Source organism: Bactrocera oleae, chromosome 6 (genome assembly GCF_042242935.1).
Source record: "Bactrocera oleae isolate idBacOlea1 chromosome 6, idBacOlea1, whole genome shotgun sequence".
In the NCBI taxonomy this organism is placed as follows: Eukaryota; Metazoa; Arthropoda; class Insecta; order Diptera; family Tephritidae; genus Bactrocera; species Bactrocera oleae.
Genome location: NC_091540.1, coordinates 33,746,085 through 33,758,670, shown reverse-complemented (window position 1 = coordinate 33,758,670; position 12,586 = coordinate 33,746,085). Strand labels below are relative to the sequence as shown.

At 34.5% G+C, this 12,586-nt stretch overlaps 1 protein-coding gene across 17 annotated transcripts in view; it reads left to right on the top strand.

Annotated features, from left to right (window-relative positions):
- Window positions 1–12,586, top strand: part of LOC106618396 (nephrin) — a 229,368-nt gene that overhangs the window by 190,467 nt on the left and 26,315 nt on the right. For 14 of the 17 annotated variants that reach the window (XR_004978112.2, XM_036370829.2, XM_036370820.2 and 11 more), the window contains 4 exons: window positions 67–149; window positions 2,815–3,001; window positions 8,001–8,030; window positions 12,281–12,421. Coding sequence is in view for 16 of the 17 variants with exons in the window: in XM_036370829.2 (XP_036226722.1) it covers window positions 67–149; window positions 2,815–3,001; window positions 8,001–8,030; window positions 12,281–12,421 (441 nt within the window). In the remaining variant the exon portion in view is untranslated. The remainder of the gene's footprint in view (window positions 1–66; window positions 150–2,814; window positions 3,002–8,000; window positions 8,031–12,280; window positions 12,422–12,586) is intronic. The other 3 variants (XM_036370831.2, XM_036370823.2, XM_070112164.1) reach the window with 1 other exon arrangement.

Below are 12,586 nucleotides of genomic sequence, written 5' to 3'. Positions count from 1 at the left end.
TATTTCTGTTGCTGACTTTTTTGCCGTTTGGATTTTTGGCATTGCTGATTGCATGTCTGCCTGCAGTTAAGCCACGTTGCGATATTGAAAGGCACGAGATCGATGACCAGGATACACTAATTTGCACAGCATTCGGAAATCCTGTAGAGGTAAGCACACAAGCATGCAAAAACAACACACATCTAACTGTAGATAGTTGGTAGCGTATAACCACATACTGGGGTATTTGCGAAATATACTCATACACACTCATATATATACAAATTGAGGGGTTCGGAGTTCCTCTTTCGCAAAACGAGAATGCACCCGAAAGTTCGGTGTATGTGCGTGTCACTGCAACCCAGTTCTTCGTAACTTTCAATGTTACCAGGGCGGGCGCTGCATATACCAACAGATCAACAAACACGCCGTAAAGTATGCAATGCATACAATTTTTTGATTTTGTTTTTGCTTTTTCTGGTTAACGATGCTGATTGCTGCGTAAAAGCGGCAGCTAGCAGCTCAGTGACTGCCGTAGTATAGTTGAACTTCGCATAGTTTGAGTTCGAAGCGCTCGGAAATCGGATATTTGTGTGCGCATGAGGGCACTGATGTGGGCGGCGAAAGTGCTGGCTAGGGAAAACGGCGCGCTTCGCACCCTTGTGCTGTTACTATGTATATGCATGCTTACATATATGTCGGTGCATGTGTGGGGTTTCATGTGGCTTATCGGTTGAATGCTTGTACGCCTGAATAGCGGACCCCACCTTCCGCCTGACTCTCGCTGCTAGCGCTGATGTGTGCTTTAACTGGCATGTTATTGCAACAGTTGCCCGAGTTGGTATTTAAGTTGTTGTTGTTTATTGGTTTTTTGCTGTTGCCAGTGCTATTGTTGATGTTGTTGCAATAGCAATAAAACGATAGCATTTCATTTGCAAGCACTAACGCGCGACTGCTATTTCAGGAACACTCAAAATATATACCAACGGACGGACATATACATACAGATATGAGCTGTGCGATTATGCAAGGACTTGTTCGAAGCTTTAAGAACACGCATACATATATATGAAGTGTTTTGCTGTTTGCATAAAATCGTAATGTCTAGAATCGGCTGCATTTCAGTCTTCCAGTGTTGCCTTTACAGCGTCCTTCTTATGCATCCTGTTGATGTGTATGTACATGCACTGGGTCACCTATAAGTGTTTGCATATTTAAAAAGTATTTGTTCTATTTTGACTTACCTTGGTATATGTGGAGCTACTTGAGCCTTCGCACAGAGTAATAATGCACAAGAAGTGTAAACCGGAAGGTTCATGTCATATTTATCAAGTAGGAAATACAATGTGTGCCTGTGCGTTATTGAAATCTAAAAGCTAAAGTGACGTAAGTCCCGTTGGAGATTTTCTTTGGTCATTTGTGAATGACGAAAAATAGTAAAAGTTGTTCAAATATTTCGAAGGTACTGCCACGCTTTTCTTTAAAAAGCGTGTAAAAGCTCCCATTTTCAAAGCTTATTATATATCACTTCAATTACAAAGTCCGACCAAATTGACTAACTTGTCGTAGTCTTTGTTCCATCAATTCTCAAGTAGTCTCATGATGTAATTTCGGAAACTAACATATTTCTGATGATTTCTTTGATTCTTTATTCTATAAAGTGAATTTATATTCCAATAATTTATTGACGTGCTTTACGGAGGTTAGTGTGGCGTTGGTGCCTCAATGGCTAAGTGTTCGACATTGTAAAACTAAAAGAAGCAACAGCCTTAGCAATAGATAGTCTGAATAATTTCATATTCCTTTTATTACAATCACCGTGGCTTTATTCTAATTTAGATATTTTCAAGGTTCTGTGAATATTCCCACAAACTAATAATATTTATACCCTGAACAGGGTATATTAAGTTTGCCTCGAAGTTTGTATCATCCAGAAGGAAACGTCGGTGAATCTATAAAATATATATATAAATGATCAGACTCAGTCCAGTCGATTAAGCCATGTCCGTCCGTCTGTCTGTATTTACGCGAACTAGTTCCTCAGTTTTTGAAATATCGATCTGAAATTTTTCATCCGTCCATTTCTCACCAAGAAGCTGATCACCTGTCGGAACCGCTTCGCTGCAACCGAAGTTAACGTTTCTTTTTTTTATTTTGAATGCCTTTATATTTATTTTCAAAACCCTTAGCTCGTATATATTTCATAATATATTTTGATCTTTGGGCGCATGTACATTAACGACATATGAGGAATGATTCAAAAGTAGCAAGTTAAAAATGGTACATAAAGGAACATTTACCATTTAAGTGCTAACAGACCAGGTTATCCAAACTCATTATTTGACTTTTATATCGCATTCGCCAGTAAATTTGTTTGTCAACAGCTGTTTAAACCAATTCTCCATGTGATACGCAACGGATTTATATCAAATAGGATTGTACATGCATAAATGGTACATATATTTAACTGTATTTGTCATTTGTAAGTGTGTGTATATTATTTTAATTGACTTCCTTGTCTGCAAGGAATTGCTTGGACATACATTGCTGACATGCATACAATTGCATAAAAATATTTGTGTTTTTCGCACGGCTTACTCTTAATCAAACAATCGAGTATTTATAACCCGTGCCACAAAAAGCGGCATGTACAATGCAAATAGTAGTAAAAAGCTCGGCGAGAACAGCGACAAAAAAATTTAAATGTAAATTTGGTATTGCTTACACACGCACGCATACACTTGTAATCATCCGAATGTTATTGGTATATTTGCTTGTTTGCATTTATATTTCTATTTATTATTATTATTGTTGTTGCACGTTTTTTCGTTGCAGGCTGATTTTTCATGGTCAATTAAAGCGGAAAATGACAGCGCCGAATGGCTGGGCAGTGGCGAGCGGCAGGGTTTTACAGACAAGAGTTTTTATGTGTTGGACGATGACTATGCGATTGCTCGAACTTACCGTTGCGTTGCGAACAACACCGTCGGCCCGGGCTCATTCTGTGAAATCGAAGTGGCCGGTAAGTAACGGATGCGAAGGATAGGCAGTCAATATCTGCAATCAGTATGTGTTGCTCATACGTACATATATTTTATATATCTGTAATACTTGTACATATGTAAATAATATTGTACCATGTATACGGTATTGTGGCCGCTTAATATATGGGATTCAGAAGTTGGTTTGTGGGCGTACAGCAATTACTTTTGTGGTAAGGGTGTTACGCGTTTACCACCATAAATGTCGCATTAAATACTTTGTGCTGCTTGCAGAAATAAGATGTGCGGAAATTATGGTGTACTCACACATGAAGGTTATATGAGGAGGTTGAGATTTCCTAAATTTATACTTTTTTGCAGTAATCTTAGCATTTAATATCATATTTTGTTGACATATCTTGTGGATGTGGTCTTTTATTACACTTTTAAAAGGAGTTCCTTAGGACAATTGTGTACAAATAAAGAAATCATTTGATTCTCAGCTTGATACCGTTTCTAAATTTTGGTTTATTTTAATATATATTATATTACAGTTTGGGATATGCTATGATTAGCTATCTTTCACTTCACTTTCTAGAATTTTGCTTAAAAAATGGTAAAGTATCGCTCATCATATGAAGAATAAGGCACTCGGTCACCCAAATTCACAGTTGTAATATCAACCATGATAAGCTCTCTCTCTAAGATGATTTTTATTCGCTACCTTTCCTGTAGTTAGCAGTCGTTATTCTTCGTTATACTTTTACTCTATTCACAACATTAAAAATTGGTTTTCTTAATATGTGTCTCCCAAGTAAATATATAGAGTGATCCAATTAGAGGTTCCCTACTTAAAAAAAAAACATAAAATTCATATTAAATACGGAATGTTTATTATCATTCAAAAGAACATTATTTGGCATTTATATTTTGAAGCATATCTTTTTCAATTGTTGTCCATCCATTGAGTCCAATTTTCCATAACTGGTTCGAGCATTTCGACTGGTAACTGGCGAATGACAGTGATGTTTTGCTCCAAGGCCTGAATCGAAGCGGGATTGTCATATTTACATATCCCTACAGGAAAAAGTCTAACGGTGTGATATCACATGATCTTGGTGGCCAATCGACCAGCCCAAAACGTTAAATTATCTGCTCACGGAAGTGTTCTCTCAATAAATCCATGATTGATGTGCTGTGTGGGAAGTGGCGCCGTCTTGTTGAAACCAAATGTCGCCGAGATCACGAGATTCAATTTTAGGCATCAAATAGTCGGTTATCGTGGCGCGATAACGGTCGCCATTGACGGTTACGTTATCACCGGCATCATTTTTAAAGAAATATGGACCGATGATTCCACTGGCCCACAAACCACACCAAACTGTTGTTTTTTTCATGATGAAATGGCAGCTCTATAATCTATTACGTAATCATTGAGTCAGAAATGGGCCAAAATTTGACTCGAAAACGTCGGATCTTCTTGGAACTTTTCAAGAGCCGGTCGAGCGAAGCGATGTCTCTTGGAAGGATCAAGCGGCTTCAGTTCTTGTAAAAACTGTATTTTGTACAATTTCAATTTAAAATCTCGACGTAATGCTCCAAGTCGTTCCGTACGTCAATCCGAGTTGCTGGATCGGCGACGAATCGACTCTCCACGGTCTTCTTGTACACTCTCAGCTTCGGTCGCTATATTTTCTTCACTGCGTGCTCTACGTGGTCTATTCGGTCGAATATTATCCAATAATGAATGCTGGGTCTCAAGATGGGTGATGGTGTTGCAATTAGTACGCTCATAAGTTGAGCGAAGCGCGCGAAAGACATTCTTTACTGAACGTCAATTTTCGTAGTAAGGTTGAACGATTTGTAAACGTTGATTAGGCGTAAGTCTTTCCATGATGAACTGCCAAATAATACTAAATAAAAGTGCCATAAAAGCTTGACACGACTTACGCCCGATCTGTAAAAAAAAGCTTTAAAAAAAGTATTTCAACTTGGATCACCCGTTATGTTGCTAACTATAGGGCAGATACAAAATTTTTTAATATCAAATGTTTTTTACACTTGCAACATGTTGCTACAGCGTTTAATAGTTTTGATCACTTAACAATTGTTTGTATCACGTAAGCCTATTCGAAATAGATATAGGGTTATATATATAAAGACAAGGATGATGAGTAAAGTTAAAATCCGAGTGACTGTCTATCTGTCCGCCTGTCGGTCTGTCCATCCGTCTATTCGTCTGCCTGTCCGTCCGTGCAAGCGATAACTTGAGTAAAAATTGAGATATCTTAATGACGCGTGTTTCTTGGCAATAAAGTGAGGACGAGTTCGTAGATGGGCGTAATCGGACCACTTCCACGCCCATAAAACGAAATATGCCGAAAACCCATAAATTGCCGTAACTAAGCCTCAATTTAGAATAAAAAACCGTAATTTGGTACAACGAATCGGCACCTGTGGTTTGAAAATTTTTATATAGGGGGAGTTATAGGAGCCGATGTCAAAATTGGACAATGGGGGTGTCACCGCCCACATTTAGATGTAATCCATCAATTTCAACCAAATTTGATACCTAAGATTACTTTGACATTTACATGTAACAGTACAAAATTGATCGAATTTGGACAGTAACCACGCCTACTTCCCATACAACACAAGTTTAAATTCCATCTGATTTTTTCACTTTCCATTGTACAAGTCAAGCACTAATTAATATATCGGGATACAAATTTGCACGAATATTACCTTTACGGTATGCCATCTTTGCCCATAACTGTTCAAGCTCCAGATACCGGAAATGTGGACCTTATCCACTGTCTGTGAAATATAATTCGTGGATAAAATTATTATCATAATAATATACTCTTGCGTCAAAAATGTCTTGAATCAGATCAATATTTGCCTTAGCTCCAATGTACCTAATATAAAATTTTTGAACTTCCAGTGGACCTTATAACATATCACATATATCGGCCAATGTGGGAGATATTTTAATGTAATTAAGAGAGCGTGTTTTAAATAACAGTACCAGTAATTTATTTTGCTTAAAATGCATAAAATCGGGCGAGAACTTGCCTTAGACCCTATATAACTGATATTCACGATTTACTGTTCACGACTGACTTTACTTGGTTGTTTGTATTTATATATATTTATAAAATACCCAAACTGAGTTCTTCCTTACTTGTTATGACCATGTTTGGCCTAACACATAAAATCGTTTGTGGCATTGTCTCAAGCAGCACTTATAATTTAGAAACTCTGAGAAAAATATATGAGAAAAATCTTAAAGAAATGTGGAATTAATTTTTACAACAAAGTGTGCTTCACTGGCAGGAATTTAGGAATTTAAATGTAAACATTTCTGATACTTTTTTCAAATCATAGATGCCGAACAACTAATGCTTAGAATGTTGCCGTTGATAGAATTATCAAGATGTGTGAACAAAACTTTAGGCATAGAATAGAAATTTAACAAAATATTATATATATATCTTTTATTTCGATTAGCAAAAAAAAAAATTCATTTTGTTGAGTAATGATGGAGAATTTTAGATTACGAAACATTTGCCACCAGTTTCCCAATTTTGAACTACTTTATTACTAACACCGCCATGAAATCACTTTTAATCACAGTACAGTTCTTAAGGAATAACTGGAACAAAGTCTAAGTCAAAGCTAAGCTTCCATCGGTAAAGTAAATGAGCTCATCTTGGGAAACATCCGAGCATTACAATTGTACGTGCTCGGCATTCCGCACACACCAAGCTTATTTACAGTTATTGCTTTTAAATACTTGCTCCATTGCAATGCATTTTCACCATTCGTGTTTTACAACAACAATAAAAGCTATTATAGTGAAAATATGTCCTCTAATATATTTGTGTAAATGTAGTTTCAAAAGAAGCTGCCACCCGTTCGCCGTCAACTGCATCGATTGGCACTGATTACCATCAATATTTGTTTCAGGTGGCACCATCGCCACGCTGGACGCGGTCACTCGCGTTTAACAGTCAAGAGCTATGCCAAAGGTTCCGCATTACTGCCAACAACAGCATTGCAACAAATGAATGTTTCAGTGAGTGAAATGGAAATATCGAGCAAATGAGGTTAATATAAGTCGGATGGTGGTTGAAAATGCAACAGTAAAACTGACGAAATACTGTACTGCTTATATATAAATAAACAATAACTAAGCTTTATTTGCGCTAAACCAAACTGGCACCAGAGGGAAATCGCTAACACACAAGCCAGTTAGTGTTGCAATGCCGATGAATTGATTGCCCGATCTACATTCGGATATGCCGACATTAGCAATTAAGGAATTTTTCGGATTTTTATTATGCAGCTGACGTATCACAACTATGGAGTTAATAATCTTCCCACCAACTTGGCAACGAACCGCGTTATGTACCCTATCCCTCTAACCGAATGTATCCAGTGTTGGTCAACAACGCTGCACTTATTTCGAAATTCTTTGTATTTGTACCGCAGCGGAAACGGAAATTGGATTTGTTTTGTTACACCACTCCCCACCAACTCACTGCCAGTCTCTCAGTGCTTCTTCTATGTCGATTTGAGCTTTGTTTAACATTTCCTCTACGGTGAATCAATTTCTTAAAAGCGCATTTTTTAAGCCGATTAAATTGCAATATTCTAACCAGATTTGAGCTTAACTCTAACCCATTCTGGTTTGGCGACTTAGCGCAGAGAAAATGTGGCGAAGAAAAAGTGCAAGGAAGAGTGTATGGAGAGTGCTCTGTAAATACAATGGTGCTTGTGATGGCTGCAAATGGTGAATTAATCGTCTAAATTTTCATTTTTATTAGTTTTTGTTAGTGGAATCGTGGGGACAGCATTTCAACAGCTGTAGCTGGCACTTTAAGCGGATTAAGAAACAAGTTCAAAACGTTTTTTTATTTTTATAATTTGCATTTGAATTTTTATTCATATTCTTATTTAATTTAATTTTCTCTTTATCATTACATTTTTTATCAAATGATATTTGGTGATTTTTATGATTTCTTCTCTTTAAAACAGCGGGTTCACCACTATATGTCTGGTGGCAAGGTAATAATAATTTACATTTAAATAATTCATTTGGTGTTAGTTGTTTGTTCCTTTCTCCTTGTCAGCTTCGAGTTTTTGGCGTTATTTTTATTTGGCCGTCCCCCCCTACACATGTGTTGTGATATAAACTGGGCTGTTTAGACAGATTACTCAAGACAATCTAAAAATAATTTCTGTGCTATTTCAGCTGTTGATTCAGAACTGCTGTAGATTTATTCAATTCATCTTAACTTTTTAATTTTTTTGTTTTGTCTCATACCAACTAATACAAACTTATTAAACATTCAATAATATTGATCAATATGAGTATATGATGTGGTTAAGGGTATGAGTAGGTTTCAAATTTCACAATGGCAGCAATCTATCATCTATATTCAAAGAGTCTAGAAGAGTATCTGAACTTGAAATTTAATTTAAATGCATTAATGCTTTAAAATTAATCTACTTATTGTGAGGTGATACCTAACTACTAATCTGACAAAAAAAAGTCTATTACATTGGAGGCTAAATGCAAAAGTGGCTATACACGAAATGTATCATTACGAAATTACGAATTGTAGTTATGAACTAATAAAAGAAAAGCAATTTACATACAACTTTTTTGTGCGCTTACACTGCAATAAGTTTCACACACAGTATATCGCAAAGATATGTACACATCTTGTATTTTATAAAATTAAAGACTGTATTTAATTAATTTATCGATATTTCTATCTCTTTACTGCTATTATCTCTTCTTCATCACTCATAAAAAATTTGTAAACATTTTCCAAACAATGCTTCATTGAAATTGCAAACGTAAAAAACAACATATAACTGCTAACTACAACTGCTACTAACAAACAGTGCGCCCAAAAAGTAAGTAGACATAAATACGCTATGATCCGCTATAATTACTTGCAAGCAATTACCGTTCATTAAATACTGTAGTTGCTTAAATATATTTATGTATATAAATATTTATGTATATATATGTTTATATGTTTATAAAGATCTATAGTTATGTAATATTATATTTGTAATTTTGTACGAAAATTTGTATCTAATTTACAAAACTAGTATTATTTTTTCGCACTATTTTTTGTGTATTTATGTCCCATTTTTTATTCTCTCCTATAATATTAGGCACATGAAAATTCACTTTTGTTCGCCTGAAACATTTTCATAGTAATTTACAGTTTTATTTATGTTTACGTTTTTGTTGTAATGCGAACCATTACAGAAATATATGAGCCGTATATGGCATATCTTTACTTGTCAGAAATGAGTAAAAAGAAATTAGCAATAATGGAGTATATAGTAAAAAAAATTGTGCTATTAATCATTAATGAATGTATGCTAGTAGTGATTTCGGTATATTTTGCTCTTTCAACTAAGAATATCCGCATTTCTCTGTGAGTGCAGACAATTTTTAAACAACTGATATTTAAAAGAAAATTTAACCTAGAAAACTAGTTTGAAACGAGGTTTGACAAAAAATAAAAATTGTTTTGAAACGGACTCTAACACTAATTTATCGCTTTAATCGTTTACGAATGTGAATGATTTGTCCAAAACAACATAAAGTTCTACCACAGTAGAATCGGATTATAATATATTATATTTCAGAAATATTGGACCAAAAGAGATTTAATAATAAATCGATTAAACCGAGGCACACTACACATTTCCGAAGATTCAAAAATATGCTCTTGATACAATAAGGGTATTTGTGTAAATTTTCATTAAATCAAATCTGTTAATTTTCAAAGTATTTTAGGAACTCAAGCCGAGATTAACTCTATTAATGAACCCTTAGGAACTTCATAAACTTTAAAATTTTGATATAGGTATATTTTATTCTAAAACATAGAAATAAAATATATAACTAAAAAAATAAACAATTCAATAAGAATGCAAGCAAATAAAGTTAGAAAGATGAAAGGTTTTATTCTGTATAATTGTCCTATATAAATCTTTTCTAAATCTGTGATGGCTTCTCCTCCCGCCTTGTATAAATAATTTAACTAGTTTTTAGATGTCCTGAAATATCTGAGAAGCTATTAGTTAAAAGCTATTCAAACCGTGAACCTTCTAGTTAAAGTTATGAACTTCTCAAGCAATCATATTGACAGAGAAAAGATCATAACTTAGCGTTAGATTTATTTCAGCAGGGGAAAATTAAAGTAACCAAATTGAAATTGCTAACATCTTCTACCTGTGCGCAATGAAATGAATGTTCACGAATTCACTGACACATCTTTAGCCTTTACTGTGTATCAATAACTCTATGTCCAGACCATCTATGCGACGTAAAGTATGCAATTAATATTTATCAGCTTCTAGACACATTTACCCAGTTACAATTGTCACCTACGTGTGTTTATATATATGTATATGTATACGCATTTCGCCTACAATTACTTTGGAAAGCTCCCTGATAGAATAGATAGTGGATTGGAGGGGCATACAATTCATTTGTGTAATAAGCTCTTGAGTATGTAGCTTTTGTAGACAAGTAAATATTCAGTGAATTTCACTTTAAGCTGCTTGCGATTGCTGTAAAAAATATGATAATAATTTAGGAAATAGTTGAAATAAGTTTCTCTCTGCCACTATGCGGTTCTGAATGAATTTTATACTCATATATACTTGTATGCACATGTAATGTACGTTCAATATCTTTTGATATTTTCCTACTGGATAACTTCTTAAGAAAAATCTTATTTTTTTCAAAAATTCACCACACAAGTTTTAAGAATGAATATCTAATCTCACATAACACTTTTGTTTGTATAATTTGGATGCAATATTTATATGAAAAGATAGAAGATAGAATATAAATTCAAATTTTTTTAACTCGCTGGTTTTGTACTTTCTAATGTACTGCGTGATTGCAGCAACAGCATATAGGTCATACACGAATATGAGTATAAATCTACCATTCCTAAATTACTTTAGTATTGTATATATATGTATGTAAGGAGATTCATTAAATTTGTATACTCTTGCAACAAATTGCTACCATGTACAAGTAAAGTAGTTTTGTTCACATAACGGTTGTTTGTTTCACCCAAAACTAATCGAGTTAGATATAGGGCTTTACTCGTATATATATAAATTATCGGAATGACGAATAGAGTTGATATACGGGTGAGTGGATGTCCGTTCCTCCCTCCGTCCGTGCAAGCTGTAACATGAATACAAGTTGAGATATCGAAATGAAACTTTGTACACGTGTTCCTTGGCAAAAAAAAGGACGAGTTCGTAGATAAGCGTAATCGGACCACAAAACTCCATTGATTGAAAACATATAAAATTCCATAACTAAACACTAAATTAAGATATAAAGCTTTAATTTGGAGCAGGGGATTCCAACAGTAAGGGGCACCAGCGGCCTAAAAGTGTTTTAAAAGTGGGCATGACCCCGCCAAATATATCGCTCAGGGCAAAACCCTTAAGAACCCCTACCGATAGGGTGAAAATTGATGAAATCTCATATAACCCCGCCTTCTCCCCATTTTTAAGGGATATCTCCATATCTTGGGACTTACGCGACTTATTTAAACTATATTGAGTACTTAACATTTCAGTGTGAACATATAAAGATTTTCGTACTTCCAGTTGACTCTATACCACATACATATATCGGCAATGTATCTTTGTGCCTCAAATGGATAAAATCGACCCACAAGTTGCAAGAGTACTAAACGTCCGGTTACACCCGAACCTAGCTCTTCTTTACATGTTTTATATATGTGTTCTATATTTAGTATATACTGTATTTGTTTGAACAATTTATTTTGTTTTAAATACTGAAAAATTACGAGAAAAGACATTTTATAAAAAATTTAGAAATAATAACAAAAATCACAGGTAAAAATGAATCGATGGTTTTAACGGCCTATTATCCCTTCTTTTTGTTTTTATTCTTCGTCATTAACTGGGAGACGTTTTAAATGTTTTATATATATATTTTTAAGGTTTATTAAGAATATTTGTTTTTAATTTTTGTACATAGTCTCACATAAATAAACAGAAGGATAACATTAATTATATTATAAAATTGATGGTGACAAAATTGCTGTTTTCTTCCGTGACTTATATGTTCAACTTTTAAATGCAGTTTATCCACGTTTTCTTCCAGCACTTTACCCATCACATTACCATTTACAAGTTTATTCGTTGGTCTTAATTTACAATTTAATTTTACATAAGAAGAAGAGAATAATCACTAAATAGTTTTTGCATTTTCTCACCCAAACCCACAGAACAACTAGTATGGTGGCAACGTTGGGATAAAACGACGCTCATCATATTGGTAGCCTCGATATTGGCGCTACTTTTGGCCGTGATAATTATCTGTTGCATCATCATTTGCATATGCCGCCGACGCAGACGTCAAGATAAATGTGAGTACAAGCAAGCATATAATTTTATGAGTATTAAGAAGGAGAATACGATTAATATACAGAAAATAAATTTTTATTTAGAATATTTTAAAGAATACGAAAATATCTAAGCAAATTTGAAGTAGTATTCGAATTTTTTTTAAACTAATATCATTATATTTATTT